This window comes from Jaculus jaculus, chromosome 1, assembly GCF_020740685.1.
Source record: "Jaculus jaculus isolate mJacJac1 chromosome 1, mJacJac1.mat.Y.cur, whole genome shotgun sequence".
In the NCBI taxonomy this organism is placed as follows: Eukaryota; Metazoa; Chordata; class Mammalia; order Rodentia; family Dipodidae; genus Jaculus; species Jaculus jaculus.
The window spans coordinates 228906833-228931206 of NC_059102.1; the positions used below are offsets into that span (position 1 = coordinate 228906833).

The window sequence follows — 24374 nt, forward strand, 5'->3', positions numbered from 1 at the left end:
GCAGGCCATGTCTACCTCACAGCCCACACCTGTGTCCTTTCCCTCCCATTAGCACCTACCCAACAGGCTGCCCTTAGCCTAAGCTGAGGCCACCTGGCCAGCTCTTCTGCCACCTGTCAGTTCAGAGCTGCCAGACTAGAGAAAACTGCCCAGCACCCGCCATTGCTCCTGGGGCTGGCCTTCCCTCTGCACCATAAGTAAGCTCAGTGCCTGTCCAGGGTACCCATCCATCTTGTTTAATAGACTGGAGCAAACCCCACACCACAGGTCCCCAGGAGCGGCAAGGTGATGGATGATGCGTTCCCATGCTGGACAGCATGATGTATAATGAAATATTTATGATTGATTGTAGCTAATGCCCCGCAGAGAGCACTTGGAACATGTGAGGAGACAGTGAGGCCGCAGCACTGCCATCAGAGGCTGCGGCACCCATCGACATACCGACACACGGTCACGATCACGCAAATGCATGCATGCGAGGACATGCGCACACAGGCGAGTGCATGTGCGCTGGTGAGTGCACACTCACACACAGACATACACACGTGCACAACGCCTTTGCCAGAGGATGCCTTGGGCTAGGACCGCAGCCCTGTGCTCTGGCCGGCTCCTCCTGTGCTGCTGGTATTTCTATGGAGCTCACCACAAGCTCTGCAGGCCCCAGGCCTCACGTCCAAGGAGCAGGTGAGAGTGGCCACTTTGCTCTGGGAGAAAACAGACGCCGTTTGGAGATGGTGGGCTTCAGGTGCAGAAGGACAGGAGAACATGCAGTAGGGGGTGGCTAAGGGGGCACCCCCATACTGGGGAAGGGGCTAACAGTGACTGCCTGCTCACCCCAGAGCCCCACTGATGGTATGTCAGAAGGTGTGCGCTTCGCTTGTTTTTACTCAGCGTGGGGTGGGAGTATTTTCATGGGCCTTGGATACCACAGAAAGACACTTGGTGGTGGCCAGGCTGGGTCTTGTCTGCGTGAGGACATGAAGGGATCGTGTCAGAGCTGCCCCTCACACCTCCTTAGCATAACTCACCTTGCGTCACCATCAAGCCGCTGAACTGCTGCTGCTACGTTTTCAAACCTCTGCCTGCTGTCCTGGGCTGCTGTGATAGAAGCATGACCTCACTGGCTGTTGAGTTCAGCGTGTTCACAGACCACAGGGACCCAACCAGTTCCTGACATGCCATGGGGCCTTCTATGCTTCCAGCCCACTGCCAGCCATGGGTGGGGCAGAGTCAGTGGATGGAGAGTGGGGAAGGACACATGGGACTAGACCCAGGCCCCACAGGAAACGAGTATAGATCCCATGGGCAGTCAGGGCCCACACGGATGCACATGACCTCCCAGGACTATGATGGTGGCCACCAGGGTTACCTGGGGGCCAGATGCACCCATATTGTCTAGGGCTATCACAGAGCCTCATTTTCCAGGGGATACTGCTGTGTTCAAGGACGGCAGGTACTGGATCCGAGGCCGCACATCAGTGGACATCATCAAGACTGGAGGCTATAAAGTCAGCGCCCTGGAAATTGAGTGGCATCTGCTGTCCCACCCTAGCATCATGGGTGAGTGGATGGAGTCCTGGGGGAGTCCTCAGTGCTAACTTATCTGCTGAGCCAAGCTTTAGACTGTCAGACAGGGACCCACTTCTCTATGCCAGTAGTGACCCTTTAAAATTAGGTTCTGTTCCCACCTGGTCACTGGCAGGAGGGGCCCTGATGACAACTCGGAGTTGCTGTCCACTACACCTGAGTGGCCGACAGGCTTAACCAGGACACAAAGCCAAACAGGAGACCCTGCTGCCCAGAGACATTGGGGAGCCCGCCCCAACTCCCATGAGAACCTCATTCAGACCACTGCCAGGCACTGCTGCCCACTTCCCAGTGCCGTTCAGCCATCGTGGTCATCAGGGCTTTCCTAGGCATCCCCAACCTGTCCTCCTGTCCTCAGATGTGGCGGTGATTGGAGTTCCAGATGTGACATGGGGCCAACGGATCACAGCTGTGGTGACCCTTCAAGAAGGATGCTCACTGTCCCACAGAGAGCTCAAGGAATGGGCCAGGTAGGCCTGGGAACAGGGGTGGATGCTCCTTGAGGTGTGGGAGCTGTGAGATATGTATAGGTTCTGAAGGGACTGTCTTGGGGAACAGGAGTGGACTGTTCTGGGTCTTGACATTGTCCTTCTGGGGAGGAGGGAGGAAGAAGTTTGGAAGGGTCAGCTCCATAGCCCCTGGTTTGTGCAGGCCTGGGAACAGGAAGGGCTGCTGGCTACAGATCTGCTTTGGAGGCAGTAGTCTTGGTGGCAGAAAATTACATTCCTGGGACAGAAGCAAATATGTCCTATCTCGGCTTCAAGATGAATCCCAAAATGTGGCCAGGCTACATACCGCCAGCAAAGTGCCCTCCTGATCCAGAGCTGGCCATGGGCACTGGGCTACATAGCTGCCCCTTCCTCTCCTGCTAGACCTGCCCAGCCTCCTGGCCCAGTAGCCTCTTCCCTTCTTGCCCTGAGAATGGCTTAGGTGCCTCGCACCCTTCTTTGGGCCCCACAGAGCCTACTGCACCCCTGGCCCTCAGCTCCTGGGGCCCATGGCCACAGCTTCTACCTTGGGCCCAGTTGCTGGACCTTCTCCATCCTACCCTGCCCTACCCTCTTCGCCTTAACCTTCATCTTTCCCCTGTCTCAGCCCCTAGTGGTTTCTGTTATCTCCCCAGGGTACAGACCCTCCTTAGTACCTGTGGTCACCGCAGGACAGAAGGGGGCCCACTGAGACCTTTGAAACAGAGCCAGTTTCAGCTTCCCCTCTAGACCACAATGGTAACTTCAGGCGCCTTTCTCTTACATCTTAGAAGTCCCATCCTGACTGATGCATCTCCCCACACTCCCCCCCCCACCCCCCTCCCCGACTTAGCGTAGGCATATTTTTGGCTCACGACTTCGCAAACAGTAGGAACCCTTGTTTCATCAGGGGCAGCACAGCTGGCCAATTAAAGATTCCCCTGGATTTGCAAAATCACAGTTGGAGCTCTGCAGCTTAGCAAAGGCAACAAGAGTCTGGTTGGCCAGTTGCTGCTTTGATTAAACAATTACTTTGTTGAGAAGAAAAGCCTTCAAGCCTCCTATGCTGAGCTGCAGTCACTGTTGGATCGAGGTCATGTAGCAGCCCTGGTTTCTCAGGTGGTGGCCTGTGCCCACAGTGCTGGGCTTATGGCCCTTGTACACTCAGTGCTTCACGTCCGTCTGCCTCTTTGCCAGTCCTTCACAGGGCTTGAGCTGGGTTCATTGTAGGTGTGAGGAGACCCTCGATCTGGAAGACAGGGAGGGAGGAGGTAAATTAGAACATTTATCCAAACGTTGCAGACAGGGTCTGGAAGGAAGCTAACTTTTCTCCGCACTGAAGATTCTGATTCTGAAACTCAAAGGGAAAGAAAGCTAGGCCTGCCTGCTGACACCCCCTTGTAATCCTAGCATTTGAGTGGCGAGACAGGAAGACCCTGAGCTATATAGTAAGTTCAAGGCTAGCCTGGCTACATGACACCCTGGGAAAGAGAAGGAGAAAGGAGGCATACTGAGAACCCAAGTGTGACAGGAATGACATGACAGCAGCCCAACAGTCCCCAGCAGGTGCCCTGCAGCCTTAAGTGTATCCCCATTATAGCTGACAGTGCTGGTAACATGGATAAATTACCAAAACCGACACAAAAGCCAGAGGCTGAAGAATTCTATGTTTGTTTGTTTTTTAAACTGTATTTTTTTTGAGAGAGAGAAAAGGTATACACACACAGAGAGAGAGAGAGAGAGAGAAAGGGAGAGAGCGAATGGGTGCACCAGGGCCTCTAGCCCCTTCCATGAATGAACTCGAAGTGCATGTGCTACCTAGTGCATCTTCCTTTATGTGAGAATTAAATGGGGATCCTTAGACTTTGCAGGTGTGCTTTGACCACTGAGCTATCTCTGCAGCCCAGAGTTCTGTAATGAAGTAAATGTCAGAAGACTCTAGTAGCATATTATCCAGTTGAATTTGTGGGACACTCCAAATAAGCACATACACATCTCTAGTAGAGTACAAAGGAACACTTTCTGATTCATTTCATGGGACAGCAGACTCCTGCTACCAAAACAACAAAAAAGCCAGGCCAGGGCTGGAGAGATGGCTTAGTCGTTAAGATGCTTGTCTGCAAAGCCAAAGGACCCATGTTCAATTCCCCAGGACCCATGTAAGCCAGATGCACAAGGTGGTGTATGGGTCTGGAGTTTGTTTGCAGTGGCTGGATGCCCTGGTATGCCCATTCTGTCTCTCTCTCTCTCCTCTCCCTCTCTCTGCCTTTTTTTCCTCTCTCAAATAAATAAATAAAAACAAATTTTTTTAAAAAGGCAGGCCATTTCATGATAGGCAGGCACACTAATGCTTAACAAAACACTACCAAATGAAGTCATGTTCAGAAAGAAAGGAGGGAAGGAAGGAAGGGAAAAAAAAGCCATGGTTAAGCTGGGCATGATGGCATGCGCCTTAAACCCCAGCACTCAGGAGGCAGAGGTAGGAGGATTGCTCTGAGTTCGAGGCCACCCTGAGACTACATAGTGAATTCTAGGTCAGCCTGGGCTAGAGTGAAACCCTACCTCAAAAAACCAAGAAGTAAATAATAAAAAAGCCTTAGTCATCATGGACAATGTAGCATTGTGACTAGGCTAAGTGTTGAAAATCAGTCAGTATAGTTTACCATGCTTACAATATTAAAGCCATGAAGTCATTTCAATAGATACTTTTTGTTTTGTTTTGTTTTTTGTTTTTTCAAGGTAGGCTCTCACTCTAGTCCAGGCTGACCTGGAATTCACTATATAGTCTCAGGGTGGCCTCGAACTCACAGCGATCCTCCTACCTCTGCTTCCTGAGTACTGGGATGCCGGGATTAAAGTCATGCACCACCACGCCTGGCAAGAATTCTTAATCTTGGAGAAGGGACATTCCTGCTGAGGGAGGAGATCTAAGGACCTGGAGTAATTGGACATTTCCTTTATGGTCAGGAGCAAGTTGCCCTCTCCTCCCGCCCGCCCCCCCCCACCGCCCATCTCTATCCAGTGATGGGCACTGGCCATGAGTACCTACATCTGGTGCTGGTTGCCAGGCCATCGCGTCAGCAGATTGTGGAGGCTGACATACAGACTCCCTATCACACTGTATTGAAGAGAGATGCACCTCCCTGTAAAAAGACTAAAAATGTCCAGGCCAAGTAAACCTGCCAGAAAGGTTGGAAGGAAAGGGTCAGGGCACCAGGAGGCAGAGCAGAGACATAAAGCTGCATGGTGAGGGGAAATGTCCCCATGGAGCCCAGGCTCCTTTGTGGGTTTTCTTTTGGTTTAAGATTTTTACATATTTATTTATTTATTTATTTGAGTGAGAATAGGCATGCCAGGGCTTCCAGCTACTGCAAATGAACTCCATGCTAGAGAGAGAGGGAGGGAGGGAGTGAGAGAGGATGGGTATGCAGTCCAGATGCATGCACCACCATGTGCCTCTGGCTTACATGGGACCTGGAGAATCGAACCTGGGTCCTTGGACTTTGCAGGCATGTGCCTTAACCACTAAGCCATCTCTCCAGCCCTCCTTTGTGGATTTTCTAGAAGATGACATGGGAGAAAATCACTAGGGAGAATAACTGCTGGAGATCTGAAGAGCCAAGAGCCGAGTGCCAGTGTGCACCAGGTGACTACAGCTCTGCCACAGTCTGTGCTGACAGTGACAGCACATGGAGGCTGAGCGCAGACATTGCAGATGACTTCAGGAGTGTTGTCTCGTGTCATCTGGTGGTGTGTGAGCCGTGGGGTTGGTAGCATAAGTGCTGGGCAGGATTTCAGGCAAGAACAGTGTGACATGGAGGGGTGTGGGTTGCAGAAAGTCCAGAAATCATGGCTGAAGTTGAGAAGTGTGTGAGGCACTGGGCTGCCTCTTAAGTTGTTAGAAGCGTGGGGGCTGTGTTCCTGGAGAGTAACGCCCTTCCTGCAGTCGGTATTCCTGGCTACCAGCAAAGTTGGGGTGCATTTGCACAGTGGCTGCTGGATGTGGGGTTGCCCATGTTTCCCAGGGCTGGGGCCACGTGCACCTCAGACTGTGCCTGTCTCTGCAGAGGCGTTATGGCCCCCTACGCTATACCCTCTGAGCTGCTGCTGGTAGAGGAGATCCCGCGGAATCAGATGGGCAAGGTAAACAAGAAGGACCTGGTCAAGCAGTTCTACCCCTCGTGACCGGGCAGCCAGCTGGACTGAAGCCAGAGGACAAGCGTCCCCCTCAAGCACAACCCTTGGGCTTTACAGTGGAATTCCCCAAATCATGTTGAGCAGAATCAAGAGCAGCCTGGTTCTGTTTGGAGGGAAGTGCCCCCCACTCCAGGTTGACCATTGAAGCTCAAGTCGTCCCAGGCACGGCCATGGCCTCAGTGGTCCACTGTTCGCTGGGTGTGCCAACTTCACAAGTGCAGTGAGGGCATGGCCGTGGTGGACAGTGCCCCATGCCCGGGGCTCCTGGCTATCTTCAGGGCAGGTCCCAGAGGTGTTGCTGAGAAAAAAGATGAAATAAAGACAGAAGACAAGTGTCTGTCCTGTGTGTGTAGCCATGGTCTACAGGTCACAATTACCTAGGCCAGGGCTCTGGGCCCGGGGTACTCTGATCTGTCACCCTGTCTACTGCATGTGCCAGCAAACACTGAAAGTCCTCAAAGCCACTGTAGGCTGTCCCCAAATTCTTTTCCTTGACCCTGCCCTGCCCCCAGCCTGGGGGTCCTTCTAAGCCTTCTCTGTGTAATGCCTTCTTTGCCACCTTCCCAAACACCTGTCTCCTCTGCCTGCTGTGTCCACATCTTGTAGCCTTCCTAACTCTCCAAGCCCACGGCATGGTCAGTTCCCAGCTGCCCGGCCATCTAGGTCATACTTGGTCACATAACTGGCCCACCTGTGTGGAGTCCACTTGCCCTGTGCACTCAGGCCATGTGGGAAAGCAGAAGCTCCTGGAGAGCCTCACCCCTCCCACCACAGCCTCCAGGAAGGGCGGTCACAGCTGTGGCCTTGGCCTGTATGGAGCATTCACTCCGCTCGGGCAACAGCATCGACTCTGTCAACCAGGCAGAGGCGCCAGAGCAGCAGGCAGCTCTGCCTTTCAGCGGGGCAGTATGCAGAGGGAACACCAGGCCTCCCGCCCCGCTGAGCTCACACTGTGCACAGTTACCAGCCTCCCACGTCCCAGTGCTGTCACCGGTGCTGTCCTTGGACCCTGAGCATCTGCTGTAACCCTAGGAGCCAGTGCCTTTGCAGAGAAAGTCACTCCGAGGCCAGTCTCTACTAGGAAAATGAAATCCAAATTCATCCTGCAGGAGTGTGGTCCATTGATTTTGCTCTTGCATTACTTGAGTCTGGAAGTTTCTGCTTCCTAAAAGTACCAACACATTTATCTGATGCCATTTCATGTATCAGATGCCATGGTGATAACATTAGTGCCCTTGCTACAAATATGCTGCGGCCTTTGCTTTACAGCTTTGACCCTCTTTGTCCTCGAAATCCCGAACTGCCAGCATGCTCATGTCACTGTGTGACATACAGTCATCTGTGTTGGTGGCCATGTCTGGTACCAAGGCTCAGCCATACGGGACTCTGCCAATTGGTCACAGTCCCTGCACAGGCCAGTCAAGGATGGAGCACAACTGCCTCCCAGCAAAAGGCCAGTTTTTCCTTTCTGCACATCTCTCTGGAAACAGGCCCGTGTGCCAAAAGACTGGATGCCTGTGGCTTTCAGAAAGTCCTCACTTAGCTAGAAATGCCCATGCCTGCCCTGCACGCACACACAGGCCACAGTGAGCAAACTGCAGTCATCAAGTGAGGGCCAAAAGCGAGCAAGGTCTCAGACATGGTGACGGGCACCCGCCCAGCCTGGTGGGGCTCAGAGTCCAGAGTACTTGGGGAGCTGCCAGAGAACTGGGGCTCCCAGAAGCTGTGCTGTTGCTCAGGAGAGGTATGAAGACTCTCAGGGAACCCCAGCACAGACTGTGGGAGCCACTCTGTAGTGCTCTAACCTGCCATTACCCTGCAGAAAACATCTCAGCTGAGCTGGAGAAATGGCTTAGTGGTTAAGGCGCTTGCCTGCGAAGCCTTAGGACCCACATAAGCCAGATGCACATGGTGGCACGTGCATCTGGAATTCATTTACAGTGGCTAGAGGCCCTCTCTGTAATAAATAAGTAAAATAAAATATCACAGCTGCTACTGGCTTCATTCGGTATCAGTTAGGGACTGAGTCTCCAGCCTCAAGACCCTAGGGTCATGGTCAGGAATAGCATAAGGAGGCAAACCATCGGGCCTCAGTGGCTTTCTGCACCACCTTTCTTCCTAGTGTCCAGACCCAGTGCACAGGAGGACTGGGCTGTCTGTAGCAAATATAAGGCTCCCCATGGTCAGAGGTCACAGCCTCTCTCAAGCCACAAGACACTAGCCACTAACCCCTTACTCTCTTTTTTTTAGGTAGGGTTTCACTCTAGCCCAGGCTGACCTGGAATTCTCTCAGGGTGGCCTCAAACTCATGGCAATCCTCCTGCCTCTGCCTCCCAGGGTTATTAATAGCATGTGTCACTACAGCCGGCCCTCTTTTTTTTAAACTATTTTTATTTATTTATTTGAAAGAGACAGAATGGGCACTCCAGAGCCTTAGCCACTGCAAACCAACTCCAGAAGCATGTGCCACCCTGTGCAGCTGTAGTACCTTGTGCAGGTACTAGGGAATCAAACCTGGGTCCTTAGGCTTCATGGGCAAGCGCCTTAACCACTAAGCCATCTCTCCAGCCCCCCCACCACCACCACCACCTTTTTTTCAAGGTAGGTTCTCACTCTGGCCCAGGCTGACCTGGAATTCACTCTTTATTCTCAGAAGGGCCTCGAACTCATGGCGATCCTCCTTCCAAGTGCTGAAATTGAAAGCATGAGCCACCACGCCTGGCTTCTCCAGCCCTTTTTAAAAATATTTCATTTTCTTTCTTTTTTTTTTTTTTTTCTTGTTATTCGAAGTAGGGTCTCACTGTAGCCCAGGCTGACCTGGAATTCACTAGGGTGGCCTTGAACTCCCAGTGATCCTCCTACCTCTGCCTCCCAAGTGCTGGATTAAAAGCATGCGCCACCATGCCCGGCCTAAAATATTTCATTTTCATTTAGTAGAGAGAGAGAATGGGCATGCTAGGACCTCTAGTCACTACATGAATTTCAGACACATGTACCACCATGTGAATCTGGCTTATGTGGGTACTAAGGAATCAGACCTGGGTCCTTGGGCTTTGCAGGCAAGCGCCTTAACCACCAAGCCATCTCCCCAATCTCCAAGAGCTTCCTCTTTTTTTTTTCTTCTTTTTTTTAATTTTTTTTTAATTTTTATTTGAGAGTGAGAGACACAGAGAGAAGGACAGATAGAGGGAGAGAGAGAATGGGCACGCCAGGGCTTCCAGCCTCTGCAAACGAACTCCAGATGCGTGCGCCCCCTTGTGCATCTGTCTAGCGTGGGACCTGGGGAACCGAGCCTCGAACCGGGGTCCTTAGGCTTCTCAGGCAAGCGTTTAACCGCTAAGCTATCTCTCCAGCCCTCCTTCTTTTTTTTAATGTTTTTGTTTTGGGATGTAGGATCTCGCTCTAGCCCAGGCTGACCTGGAATTCACTCTGAAGTCTCAGGGTGGTCTCGAACTCTCGGTGATCCTCCTACCTCTGCCTCCCGAGTGCTGGGATTAAAGGCGTGCACCACCACGCCCGGCAAGAGCTTCCTCTTTTACCTTCCCCCCAGACTCCCAGCCTGCCAGGTCACCTGTAGCATCTCCTCCAGAGGGAGTCTCCTGCCCAGAACAGAGCAGTCACAGCCCATTCTTCAGTCCTCATGTCCCCCAAGACTGAGAAAGCACAAGCACCACAGACTCCAAGTTAGAGGTGCCCCCAGTGATGTCCTGGCTCCTAGCCAGCACCAATGATGCTTTAGGGCAGGGAGGCCCTGCATAGTTGGCCTGGGAGCAGGACCCACAGGATGAGGGGCCAGCCAGGCATTCCCCTGGGGAAGCAGCCATGCCCAAGGCACATAGGCAGCTCAGAGCTGGAGAAGGTGGTTTGGGCAAAATGCCAGAGGGTGCTGGTACCATGCAGGCCCTCTACCTCCTCATGGGTAACATGGGTGTTTGGAGCCCCCACATGGGCCAGCATATCACAGTATATAATGGAACCATCACACAGACCTGCAGCTGGTACCTGTACCAGCCCAGATGGCAGCACCAAAAGGAGAATAAGGTCAACTCACCCTCCAGCCAAGGAAGGCCTGTGGACGTGTGTGTGTGTGTGTGTGTGTGTGTGTGTGTGTGTGTGTGTGTATGCATGTGCATCTCATATACACATAAGTACATGCGGTCCCTTTGGCTGCTGTCTGTGTGGTGCCCTGAAGCTGCTGTGGTTGGGCTCTGTCTTCTGGACATGGCACTTCTGGCCAGAGTGGGAAGTGCCCACTGTCCCTGTCATCATGTGGGTGCTTTCCTGGTGGCCCTTGTGAAAACTTCCTGAGGCAGAGCAGTCTCGCCTTCCCAGTACCTGGGATCTAAGCCCCCTCAATGCCAGTCCCTGGGGTCATTTCCCCATTACGGCCATAGAGCAGCAGTCAAAGCAGTCTGCCCGGGAAGAGCAGAGCATCCTTGCTAACTAACCCACACGGTCAATTTTAGTTCACTAGATAAATCGATACCGAATTATCCCGTCTCACCTTCATAACTCTTAAGCAAGCGACAGTGGAAGAAGACAGGGTCACTGGAAAATAAATAGTCACAAAAGCCCTTTGTGATCTATCACTTGAGACAGTTGCAGTGTCCCACACCAGCTGTTGATACAGCCATTAATAAATCCCAGGAAAGCACTGTCAACCACGGTGAGAGATAGTTGCAGGTCGGGCACAGAGCCCTGCCTCACATGGGCAGAACACAAAGCAGGCTGTCTGTGACCCAGGCCTTCTCTCAGAGATGGGCACTGGGTCCTGCCCGTGCACATGTGCTGAAGACCCTGTCTGCAGGAGCTTCTTACATCCGAGGGGAGCACCTCTAGCCCATTTTACAGATGAAGCAACTAAGGGTTAGTGGTGAGTAGCTACCTGGGCCTGGGAGAGGGAGAACTGAGGTGACCTCATTACTGGACTACAAAGCCCTTGGCCTTCAACCTTTGCCGAGATCAGATGCACAAACAACTAGCCCGGCTAGACTGGGACTGAGTCACAGATGGTAGCTCCCTTCACTGGAGCGCCACGGAGGAAGAAGTCTTGAAGCAGTCTCTGGAAGCTTGGTTAGTGCAGGGCTGACACCCCAGGGCCTTGCACATGCTAGGTAAGTGCTCTGCCACTGAGATGAACTGTCTAGGAGACTGGACCGTGTTGGGTGGCCTAGCAGGGAGAAAGGTGGTAGGTCCAGCCAGCAGGCAAAACCCACAGCGCAGGTGTGTTGGGGGTTGGACGAGTCACGCGAGCCAGCCAGCTCCCATATGCTGGGATTATAGGCCCACCCCACCCCATCCAGTTTAGAAGCCATGAACTAGGAGCCAGATGGGCTGGGCCACCCTCAGCCAACTCCTGGTTCTCCGTCACCCTGGGAGCTGGTTGCTGCTGTCATCAGCAGAATAGTGGCCCCAAAGATGTCCATCTGTTCCTTCTTACAACCTGTGAGTGAGTCACCTTGCCTTGCAGTGGGGACCCAAGGTACACTTTCTTAAGAATAGGAAGATTGGGAGTTGAGGAGACAGCTCAGTAAGCATGAAGACCTCAATGTGATCCTAGAACCCATGTACAAAGCCAGGCATGACCATGCTCGCCTGTAACCCCAGCACTGGGGCAAGTGAGACAGGAGGATGCCCATCAGCTCACCAGTCAGGCTCCGTGAGAGACTGCATCTCACGGAAATAAGACAGCAATAGAGAAGGACGCCCGATGCCCTCCTCTGACCCCGGCACAAGCACACGTGGGGTGCATGTATCTGCACATACATGCGCATATATCACATACCACAAATAGTACACACATCAGTAAAAGAAAAAATTTAAAATATGGACCAGGTATGGTGACACTGCCTATGATCCCAGCACTAGGGAGGCAGAGGTAGGAGGATCGCCATGAGTTCAAGGCCACCCTGAGACTCCATAGTGAATTTCAGGTCAGCCTGAGTAAGACCCTAAATCAAAAAAATAAAAAAGGCTAAGGATGTCTGGCTTCCCCAGGTGACCCCAGTATCATCACAGGGTCCCTGAAAGTGGAAGAGGGAAGCAGGCACGGAAACAGTGGGATGGATGAAGGCTACCGTGGGGACTCACCCGGAGCTGCTGGAAGGAAGCAGGCCTGCCCACACGTGGCTGTCAGTCAGATCAGTGAGGCCCATCTGAACACTGGGCTCCAGAGTGGACAGATGTTGCTGTTGTAAGCCACTAAGACAGGGACAATTTCCACAGCCTCATCCACATTCCCCCTGTGCTGGAGCAGTGAGGGGAGGCCTGCTAGCTCCTCGGGGGGTCTCTTGGGAGCTGTCCAAGCATCCTTTGTCCTCGCATGGGGCCTGGGTGATTGCTCTGTCCCCTCCTCACAGCCGCTTCCTCCACAGCTCAAGTTTGCTGGTGACTAAGAGTCCTTCCTGCCTTCAATTCCTGTGAGAACACACAGAATGCCCACTGAGAGAAGACTGTCACAGCTAGGCCCAGGGGGGACCAATGGCAGCATTTGGTGGCAAGAGCAGAGTATTGAGGGTGGGGTCTCCCAGGTGGGCACAACTGTTTACTGTCCAGAATGTCATCCTGGCCCTACTGAGCTGTGCCAACACCCAAGTCCAACTTCTGTCCTTCACCAGTCAGCACCTTCATCCTTGCCAGGGCTCCCTTCCTTCCGATGTCTCCCCAGATGTGACATTTATGCCAAGCACATGTTACCACTGGGGCCTGAGAGGACAGGTGCCTCATTCCGCCTCACCAGGCCATCCCACCACTCAACAAGTCATATAGCCTCTCTAAGGATGTGCAAAGGATTTGGGGGAAAAAATGGAATTCCAGAAGGTTCCAGTCTATCTCACAGCCAGGCTTCAGGCTTGGAAGAAAGTGTCCTTCTCAGTCCTCAGTTCCCAGTGAACAAGGTCTCTAGCACCCTGTCCATACAAGTACCGCACAGGCCAAATGGAAGTTCAGGTGGCCCTTGAGAGCTGAAAGTGCAATTGGATGCTGAGACCTACCCTGTAAGCTATTCCTGACTGCCTCTGCTTCCTCCCCCTGCACCCACTAAGGACAGAGCTGATCAAAAGGGCCATTCAGAGCCAGGTGTGGTGGCACGCACCTTTAATCCCAGCACTCTGGAGGCAGAGGCAAGAGGATCACTGTGTGTGTAAGGCCACCCTGAGACTACAGAGTGAAATCTATGAACCAGGAGGAAAGAAAGAGAGAGAAAGAGGAAGGAAGGAAGGAGGGAAAGAAGGAAGGAAGTGGGCAAGCTAGCTATGTATAGGTAGGACTAGAGACCCAATGTGTACATGTCGCACCACGTGACTGGGTTGTGTTCAGGCTTTCGGAAGGAGCGTACCTGTGGGCTATTGGGGTGGGCGTGTTAGAGGAATGTTCAGGTGGCAGCTCCAGGCCAGGCTCAGGTGGCTTGGACACATCTGCAGATTCCATTTTAATGACCTTTGCCCTGCCCCCTTCTGAGGCACAAGGTGGATTCCACCCATCAGCTTCCTTGTCATCAGCTTGCAGAGCATGTCCCCCGTGACCGTCTGATTATCTGAACACAACCATTAAGTTCTCTGCAAGGGTTAAAGGTCAAAGCCATCGATGTCCCTCATCCCAGCCTGCCAGCTCCCCGCCTGGAGCATCAGGTAAGTCAGCCCTCGCACTGACAGTGCCTTAGCCACATCCCCGTGGCACCTGCTCTGATGGGCTGTGCACACACATATAAACGTACAGACATACGCCTGCACTCACCCGCTCACATACACACAAAAACTCACATGTGCCCAGAAGCTTATCGAAACTTCCCAGTGCCAGGGATGCTGATGGTCAGGGAGCTTCTCCCCAAAATACAGGCTATTACCAAGACTCTTTTTTTTCGGGGGGGGGTATTTTGTTTTGTTTTTGAGGTAGGGTCTCACTTTAGCCCAGGCTGACCTGGAATTTACTACATAGTCTCAGGGTGGCCTTGAACTCATGATGATCCTCCCACCTCCGCCTCCCAAGTGCTGGGATTAAAGACATGCGCCACCACGCCTGGCTCTATTACCAAGACAATTGGTTGCCTATCAGAACTAGATGGCAAGACCCTGTTGCTGAAGACTCCACATGCTTTAGTAACAGGATACTACAAAATCAAGCTAGAGTTGAGCTGGAAGATCCCCTCCCCGTTGACTAGCTACCATGATGCTGGAAAGAGCTCTGCAGCCTATTGGGGGAGAAGTCATCAACAGTCTTAACCAGCAGTGGACCCTGCAAGCTACGCAATTTGCTAGCCAGGAAAAATGTGCCTACTAGAGGCTTGCCTGTTACAGGTAACCAGCTGCTCTCTGATTGGATGTGAGGTCCACTCCCATCAGAAGGAATTCATGCCTGATACTGAAAACCTAGTCTGTGGCTGAGGAAGTCATAAGCCCTAGGAAGATAAACTATTACTACTGTTTGGCTAAATGTATATATCTACGACCACCAAATTGACCTCTAAATATTTAGGTTATGCCCATATATAAATGCTACTCTCACTTTTGGTAGAAAGCTTCTATTTTCAGATAGTAGTGACTGCTAGAGAGACTCAAAATTCATCAAAGTGCTGAGAAATGAGACCGCTGATCACATCCTCCAAAAGCTCAGGAACCATTGCAAAAGAAGTGGTAGAAGGAACACAAGAGCCAAAGGAAGGAGAGGAATGCTTACAATACTGTGTTACAGACACAAAGTAGCGGCTACATTTACGACCTCACTGTGGCTGCACAAGACTTAAGTAATATGATGGAGGGAATGACATCAAAATAGAGAGAGAACTACTTGGAAAGGATTCCGTGGAGGGGGGTAGAGGAAGGGAGACAAAGGAAGATGGGGGGAGGAAATTATGATTAAGGTACATTGTGTATATGTATGAAGGTTGTCAATAAAGTTTTTTAAATTAAAATAAAAACCTCACATGCACACACAGGTCCATCCACAACACAGTTCTGGTTTCAGAAGTTTTCTTTCCGATGTCAGCTGCTCCAGGTCTCCAGCAGCCAGTGGTGGCCCGAACAGCATTAGGGGAAGCTCAAGAGAGTTATTAAGGATCTCTCAGCTACTCAGCTGGTAGGGTCCATAGAGCGCCCCCAGGGCTGCGTACATTCTGCATATGGACAACCAGCTCCTCTGTCCCAGAACAGCAAGAGTGGCCCATGTGGAGCACAAGCAATCTTTAAGACATTTTAAAATGTTTTATTTTTATTTATCTATTTATTTATTTGACAGAGAGAGGGAGAGGTAGAGAGAGAATGGGCGCGCCAGGGTCTCTAGCCACTGCAAACAAACTCCAGACGCATGTGCCACCTTGTGCATCTGGCTAATGTGGGACCTGGGGAATCGAACCTGGGTCCTTTGGCTATGCAGGCAGATACCTTAAGCACTTAAGCCATCCCAGCCCTTTTTTTAAATTTTTATTTATTTATTTATTTATTTATTTATTTATTTATTTATTTATCAGAGAAAGAGGGAGGGAGAGGTAGAGAGAGAGAGAGAGAAGACATTTTAAACATTGTGGGGGAACAGAAGAACGTGGTAACTCTTGAGTCTCCTCCCCATCCATGTTTACTAACTGGGAGGCTCATGCTTTGTTAGTTAGTGGTCATTTTAAGGAAGAGAAACCCAGGAGGCTGGAGAGATGGCTCAGCAATTAAGGTAGTTGCCTGTGAAGCTTAAGTACCCAGGTTTGATTCCCCAATACCCACAGAAGCCAGATGCAGAAGGTGGCACATGTGCCTGGAGTTCGTTTGCCATGTCTAGAGACCCTGGTGCACCATTCTGTCTATCTATCTATCTATCTATCTATCTATCTATCTATCTATCTATCATCTATCTATCTCTACCTCTATCTACCTCTTTCTATCTACCTCTCTAATAAATAAATACATACGTAAAATATAAAAAGGTGATTTTAAAAAAAGGGAAACCCAGACTTTGTTATGACGCAGAGGCACAGGTGAGTTTGTGACAGAGCATTCTTGAGGCCATCTTCACCTTCTGATGGGGAAAGGATGGTAAGTGTCTTGAAAGGAGTTTGGGTTTGGTGTGTGTGTGTGTGTGTGGCTGTGTGTGTGTGTAATGTGATATATGTGTCCATGTGACACCCCATGCCCTGTCTGTGGCAGGGTGCATCTGCCTGCTGTGGGCAGGGGCTGACCTCGAGGTTCCCTTCCATTGCTCTGCTGCCCCTTCTTATTTGAGCCAGTAAGTTCTCTCCTAGAGCTTGCTGCTTCTCATGAGTTCTGGCGACCGTCAGATCCCTGCTTCCCTATAGGACTGGGGTTACAGACATGCCCAGCTGTTTATGTGGGTCTTGGGGATGAACTCAAGCGGTCTCTTGGGCCTCCTCAGGCACTCATATTGTACGGGAAGTGCTCATAACTGCTGAGCCATCTCTCCCACCCATTTTTTTTTCTTTTCTTTTCTTTTGTTGTTATTTTTTCAAGGAAGGGCTTCACACTATTCCAGGTTGACCTGGAATTTATTATGTAGTCTCAGGGTGGCCTCAAACTCTCGGGGATCCTCCTTTAATCCTTTAATCCAGCCTCATGAGTGCTGGGATTAAAGGCATGTGCCACCACGCCTGGTTTACTTTTTTTTTTAAGGCAAGCCCAATAGACTGGCTTTTTTATGAGAGAGAGAGTTGGCAGCATGCCAGGGCCTCCAACCACTGCAATAGAACTCTAGACATGTGTGCCACCTTGTGCGCATGTGCAACCATGCATGCTTGCATCACCTTGTGCATCTGGCTTACGTGGGATATGAAGAGTTGAACCTGGGTCCTTAGGCTTCACAGGCAAGCACCTTAACCACTAAGCCATCTCTCCAGCCCCATTTTTTTTTTTCTTGAAAGGAGTATTCACACAGTGAGATGCTGCTATGAAGCAGACTTTACTGTTGTTAACTGAGTTCAACCATCCAGGAAGATGTCATGCAAGGCAGTGCTAACATGCATACCATTGGGGGGTTTTGAGGTCTTTTTTTTTTTTCTTCAAGGTAGGGTCTCTCACTCTAGCCCAGGCTGACATGGAATTCACTCTGTAGTCTCAGTGGCCTCAAACTCACAGTGATCCTCCTACCTCTGTCTCCCGAGTGCTGGGATTAAAAGTGCACACCACCATGCCTGCCTTATTTGTTTTTGAGAGAGTTTCATGTGGCTCTGTGTCTTTGTAAGAGCAGAATTGGTCAAGAGTTGGCTAAGGGAATAATGAACTCTTTTTCTAAACCAGAAGTGAAATATTACATGCTGAGCACCGAGGGGAGAATTGCAGGCAATAATATGAAAGACAGTGCACACTCAACACCCCATGTGAATGTTTTACTTAGAAGATTGCTCAAGTGTATGTGTGAGAAGACTGCCGGGAAGTCTGTTCAGACAAAAGCCCCTGAATAGATCCTTCTCTCTCCATGCACAAGAATTAAGTCCAAATGGATCAAAGACCTTAACATCAGACCTGAGACTCTGAAACTGCTAGAGGAAAAAGTAGGAGAAACCCTTTAACATATTGGTCTTGGCAAAGACTTTCTGAATATAACTCCAATTGCTCAGGCAATAAAACCGCAGATTAACCTCTGGGACCTCATGAAATTACAAAGCTTTTCTATGGCAAAAGACACTGTTAATAGAGCAAAGAGACAACCTACAGAATGGGAGAAAATCTTTGCCAGCTATACATCTGATAGAGGATTAATATCTAGGATATACAAAGAACTCAAAAAACTAATGAGAAATCAAACAACCCAATTAAAAAATGGGCTATGGAACTAAATAGAGAGTTCTCAAAAGAAGAAGCACAGATGGCATATAAACATCTAAAAAAAAAGTTCTACATCCCTAGTCGTCAGGGAAATGCAGATTAAAACTACGTTGAGATTCCATCTCACTCCTGTCAGATTGACTACCGTCATGAAAACAAATGACCATAGATGCTGGTGAGGATGCAGAAAAAGAGAAACCCTTCTACACTGTTGGTGGGAATGCAATCTGGTCCAGCCATTGTGGAAATCACAGTGGAGGTTCCTAAGACAGCTAAAAGTAGATCTACCATATGACCCAGCTATAGCATTCCTAGGCATATATCCTAAGAACACATCTCATTACCTTAGAGATACTTGCTCAATCATGTTTATTGCTGCTCAATTCACAATACCTGTGAAATGGAACCAGCCTAGATGTCCCTCAACTGATGAGTGGATAATGAAGATGTGGCACATTTACACAATGGAGTTCTACTTAGTAGTAAAGAAAAATGAAGTTATGAAATTTGCAGGAAAATGGATGGACCTGGAAAGGATTATACTAAGTGAGGTAACCCAGGCCCAGAAAGCCAAACGTCACATGTTCTCTCTCATATGTGGATCCTAGCTACAGATGATTGGACTTCTGTGTGAGTAGGAAGAAAACTCAGTAGCAGAGGCCAGAAAACTAGAAAGGAGATATAAAGGGAATAGAAAGGGAGGGAGGGGGACTTAATAGGATGGTATTATATATGTATATGTAAGTAGAAGAATAGATTAATGGGGATGAAAAGGCCTAAATGAGGTCAGGGGAAGAGATTGAGTAAAGGAAAGGTGGAAGGAGAGCTAATCAAAATCTAAGAGGATATAAATAAGTCATATGGAGCCTGCAAAGCCAAAGGACTCAGGTTCAATTCCCAGGACCCACATTAGCCAGATGCACAAGGGGTGCATGTGTCTAGAGTTCATTTACAGTGGCTGGAGGACCTGGCATGCCCATTCTCTCTCTCTCTCCCTCTTTCTCTGTCAAATAAATAAAGAGATAAAATTTTAAAAAGAAAAAAAAAGTCATATGGAAACCAACTTTTTTGGACAATGTAACACACAGGAGCCATAGATTGTTACTAGAAAATTTTCAGTGCCATGGATGGGATCAGTGATTTGTTGACCAGGGAGGTCCCTGATGCCTCCAAAATATTATAGGCCATTGCTGAGGCCCTTAGTTTCCCACCAGGAATAGGTAAGACCCTATTGCTGAAGACTCCACATACTTGGGCTGCAAGGCCACTGAGAAGCCCTGCTGGATCTGAGCTGAAAACCTCCTCTATGTAGACCAGCTGACAGAAAGCTGGAAAAAGCCACGCTGCATGCAGTTCAATAGGAGAGAGAAAAATCATCAGTGAAGATACACAACAGTGGACATTGCAAGCCTTATATTTGACCAGCCAGGCCAAATGAACCAACAGGTGCAATAGTGGCATGCCTGTTATGAAGGAAACCAACTGTCCTCTAATTTGACTGGAGGCCCGCTCCATGGGAGGGAATACATCCCTGATACTGAAAACCTACAACAGGAGTAGTCATGAGCCCTAGGGGTGTAACATCTGATGGTGTCTGGCTAAAAGTATATATTATGCTCCCTAAACTGCCCAGTAAGCACTTCTCTTAACATTCATACCCATATAGTAATGCTACTCTCACTTTTGGTTAGAGAACCTTCTCTTTTCAGATGGCAGTGACCTTGGAATGATTCAGAAGGCACCACAGTGCTAAGAAGTGACAGAGGAGTGCTCAGCACTGAAATATCTCTATCACACCTTCCATGGCTCAGGGTCCATTGTGAAAGAGGTGGCAGAAAGAATTTAAGAGCCAAAGAAAGGGTAAGACTCCTTACCACATGCTCCTACAGACACAAAATGGCCTGGATATCCATGACCTCACAGTGCCTAACACTACCTACACAAGACCATCGTAATAGGAAGAAAAGATCATGACATCAAAATAAAAGAGACTGATTGAGAGGGGGAGGAGATATGATGGACAGTGGAGTTTCACGGGGAAAGTTGGGGAGGGAATTACCATAGGATATTGTTTACAATTATGGAAGTTGTCAATAAAAAATAAGTAAATAAAAAAAGTTAAGGCCTCTGAAGAGCTATGTTTGGTGGTATGTGTCTCTAATCCCAGCATTGAAGGGTTGAGGCAGTAGGACTGTCATGAGTTCAAGGCCAGTCTAGACTACATAGTATCAGGTCAGCCAGGGCTAAGTAACAGATAAAAAAAAAGGAGGAAGGGGGCTGGAGAGATGGCTTAGCGGTTAAGCGCTTGCCTGTGAAGCCTAAGGACCCCGGTTCGAGGCTGTGGTTCCCCAGGTCCCACGTTAGCCAGATGCACAAGGGGGCGCACGCGTCTGGAGTTCGTTTGCAGAGGCTGGAAGCCCTGGCGCGCCCACTCTCTCTCTCTCCCTCTGTCTTTCTCTCTGTGTCTGTCACTCTCAAATAAATAAAAATTTTTAAAAAAAGGAAGAAGGGAAGAAGGAAGGGAGGGGAAAAGGAAGGAAGGAAAGAAAAAGAAAAACAATAAAATCACATGTGTCTTCACTGTCTTGCATGGTGAACTTCCCGTGGCATTGGACCCAACAGAATACAGTAGATTGCTCCACAGTGCGGACTCATTCTGGGAACCTTTCAAGAAAAAAAGAAAAGCTCCAAACTAATTTCATTATTCATCTTAAAATTAAAATTTTGAGGGCTGAAGAGATGGCTTAGTGGTTAAGCACTTGCCTATGAAGCTTAAGGACGCCAGTTTGAGGGTTGATTCTCCAGGACCCATGTTAGCCAGATGCACAAGGGGGCGCACGCGTCCGGAGTTCATTTGCAGTGGCTGGAGGCCCTGGTGCACCCATTCTCTCTCTCTCTCTCTCTCTCTACCCCTCCCTCCTTCTCTCTGTCACTCTGAAATAAATAAAAATAAACAAAAAAATTAAAAATTTGAAATTAAAGCAAACTTTGGTAATTGATTGTATTTTGGCTTTTATTTTCTTTTGGTTATTGTTTTATTGTTTTGAGTTAGGGTCTCTCTTTAATCCAGCTGACCTGAAGCTCACTCTATCCTCATGCTGGCCTCAGACTCACTGCAATCTTCCCACCTCTGCCTCCTGAGTGCTGGGATTAAAGGTGTGAGCCTTCATGCTTGGCTGGACTCTTGTTAAAAATATAACCATAGGGGCTGGAGAAATGGCTTAGTGGTTAAGGCAGTTGCCTGCACAGCCAAAGGACCTCAGTTTGATTCCCCAGGACCCACATAAGCCAGATGCACAAGGTGGCACATGTGTTTGGAGTTTGTTTTCAGTGGCTGTAGGCCCTGCCGTGAGCCCATTGTCCCCCCTCCCCCTCTCTCTCTGCCTCTTTCTTGCTCTAATAAATAAATAAATAAATAAATAAATAAATAAATTATTTTTTTAAACCATAAATGTTTTCTTTTAAAACCAACTTAAAGCTGGGTGTGGTGGCACACGACTTTAATCCCAACACTCGGGAGTCAGAGGTAGGAGGACCGCCATGAGTTCAAGGCCACCCTGAGACTACATAGTGAATTTTAGGTCAGCCTGAGCTAGAACAAGACCTTGCCTTGAAAAAAACAGACAACAACAAAAAAGAATATAATGGAATATGTCTTAAATTATCAGTGTTGCCTAGCTACTTATGTTCCTTATTCCTATTAATGATTGTGTGGTTTTCCGTGTGTATGTTTGGTGTGTATGTGCATGCGGTGCACACGTGTGTATACGTGCACATGCTTGTGCACACAGCTGTGGAGGCCAGAGGAGGGTGTGGTGTCCTCTTTTGCCAGTTCTCTGCCTTATCTCCTTGAGACATAGTGTCTCACTGAAACTGAACCTGGAACTTGCCATTTTTTGGTTAGGATGGCTGAGCAGCGAGCCCTGCCAATCTTCCTCTCTCTGCCCTGCTCAGCTCTAGATAGGCACATGGGCCAATGTCCAGCTTAATCATAGTTTTGTTTGTGTGTGTGTGTGTGTGTGTGTGCGTGTGCGTGTGTTTTCGAGGTAGGGTCTCACTCTAGCCCAGGTTGACCAGGAACTCATTCTGTAATCCAGCTAGCCTCCAATTCATGGTGCTCCTCCTGCTTCTGCCTCCCAAGTACTGGGATGAAAGGCATGCACCACCACACCTTGCTACTTGTAAACTTTTATAGTGTGGATGTGGTTGGCTTTGTTTCAGTTAGATGCCTTACAGTTTTTCACAAGTTTACTGTTTAAATAAATATACCAGACAGGAGGGGGGAAGGAAGTAAAACACACAGGCAGTAGGAATGCTATAAATTTGACACCAGCCTGAGCTACATAAGGCCCTGTCTCAAAGTGATAATGATAATAGTAATAAGTAAATAAAACTTTAAAACAGTAGGGTTGGACACCTCAGCTACTCTCCATACCCCACAGGAACTCAGAGCCCACTTACAGATGTATAAATAACAATATTTATTTGGATTATCAAAAGTGGTATAAACTAAGCCGGGCATGGTGGCACACACCTTTAATACGAGCACTGGGGAGGCAGAGGTAGGAGGATCGACATGAGTTCGCGGCCACCCTGACACTACATAGTGAATTCCCGGTCAGCCTGAGCTAGAGTGAGACCCTACCTCGAAAAACAAAAACAAAAACAAAAAATTGGTATAAACTGCCAGGCATGGTGGCGCACTCTTTAATCCCAGCACTTGGGAGGCAGAGGTAGGAGATCGCTATGAGTTCGAGGCCACCCTGAGATTACATAGTAAATTCCAGGTCAGCCTGAGCTAGAGTGAAACCCAATCTCAAAAAAAAAAAAAAAAAAAAAAAAAAAAAAAAAAAGTGGTATAAACTATCTCAGTTTTGTATCATTCCACAACTTGCTTTTCAGATGAGGCAACACAGACATAGGTCTGGTTGTCCTCTCATCTGCCACGTGGAAGTCCCTTGCTCCACACTGTGACAGAGCTGCTGTCTGTGTGTGCAGACGTCACCAGAAGATGTCTCTGGAAGTGGGATACCTTAGCTCTAGGCTCGGGTCTGCCCACTGACAAGATGCCTGATGCTTTCCATGCTGTGCCAAGCAAGGCGCACCCCCCTGACAAGCCCAGAGCTGATGCCCACTGTGCTCCTGCCTGAGAAAGGGAAGCTCACTCTTTGCTTGTTTTATCCTCTCTTCTTCTGTCTTATTTACAAGTTGGGAGGCACATTTTGCAAACACACACCTTTAGCCGCTGAGCCACCTTCGCAGCCATCTTGGGCATCTTGAACATATGCATTAGCCACTGGTTTTATTCTACAGCTCACCTGTTCATAGTCTTTGTTTCCTACAGGGTCTGTAGGCTGTTATTTGTGGGGAGCAATGGCTTGCCTTTTTGCTTCTCACTTAGACTTTTTTTTTTTTTTTTTTTTTTTTTGGTTTTTCGAGTTAGGGTCTCACTCTGGCTCAGGCTGACCTGGAATTCACTATGTAGTCTCAGGGTGGCCTCGAACTCTCGGCGATCCTCCTACCTCTGCCTCCCGAGTGCTGGGATTAAAGGCATGCGCCACCACGCCCGGCTCACTTAGACTTTTTATTTATTTATTTATTATTTTTTGGAAGCAAAACCTGTATCCCAGGTTGACCTAAAACTCACTCCGTAGCCCAAGCTGGCCTCAAACTCACAACTATCCTCCTACCTCAGCCTCCCAATTCAGGGGCTGAAATTGTGCACCAACCACCACACCCAGATTCACTCATGCTATTGATGTGTGCCAATTTTTTTGTTTGTTTTTGTTTTTGTTTTTCAAGGTAGGGTCTCACGCTAGCCCAGGCTGACCTGGAATTCACTATGGAGTCTCAGGGTGGCCTCGAACTCACAGTGATCCTCCCACCTCCTATCTCTGCCTCCTGAGTGCTGGGATTAAAGGCGTGTGCCACCACGCCTGGCTATGTGTGCCATTTTTAAATTTTAATGTGTTCAAATGCATTTATTTATTTAGTCATTCATTTATTTGCCATACTGGGGCCAAACCTAGGGCCTGTACAACCAGACCCAGGTTTTGTTTTATAATTTTTTTGTTTATTTTTATTTATTTATTTGAGAGTGACAGAGAGAGAGAGAAGGAGGCAGAGAGAGAGAGAGAATGGGCACGCCAGGGCTTCCAGCCACTGCAAACAAACTCCAGACACGTGCGCCCCCTTGTGCATCGGGCTAATGTGGGTCCTGGGGAATCAAGCCTCGAACCGGGGTCCTTAGGCTTCACAGGCAAGCGCTTAACCACTAAGCCATCTCTCCAGCCCATTGTTTTATAATTTTTAAGATACTTCTTAAAATTTTTATTTATATTTTAGAGAAAGAGAGAGAATGGGT

General features: G+C 49.1%; 1 protein-coding gene across 2 annotated transcripts in view; it reads left to right on the forward strand.

Annotated features, from left to right (window-relative positions):
* The window catches only part of Acsf3 (acyl-CoA synthetase family member 3), a 52096-nt gene extending 45508 nt beyond the window's left edge, over positions 1–6588 (forward strand). For both annotated transcript variants that reach the window (XM_045151389.1, XM_004666076.2), the window contains 3 exons: positions 1426–1560; positions 1946–2057; positions 6122–6588. In XM_045151389.1, the coding sequence (XP_045007324.1) occupies positions 1426–1560; positions 1946–2057; positions 6122–6239 (365 nt within the window). In that variant the 3' untranslated portion in view covers positions 6240–6588. The remainder of the gene's footprint in view (positions 1–1425; positions 1561–1945; positions 2058–6121) is intronic.
* The last annotated feature ends 17786 nt before the right edge of the window (positions 6589–24374 follow it).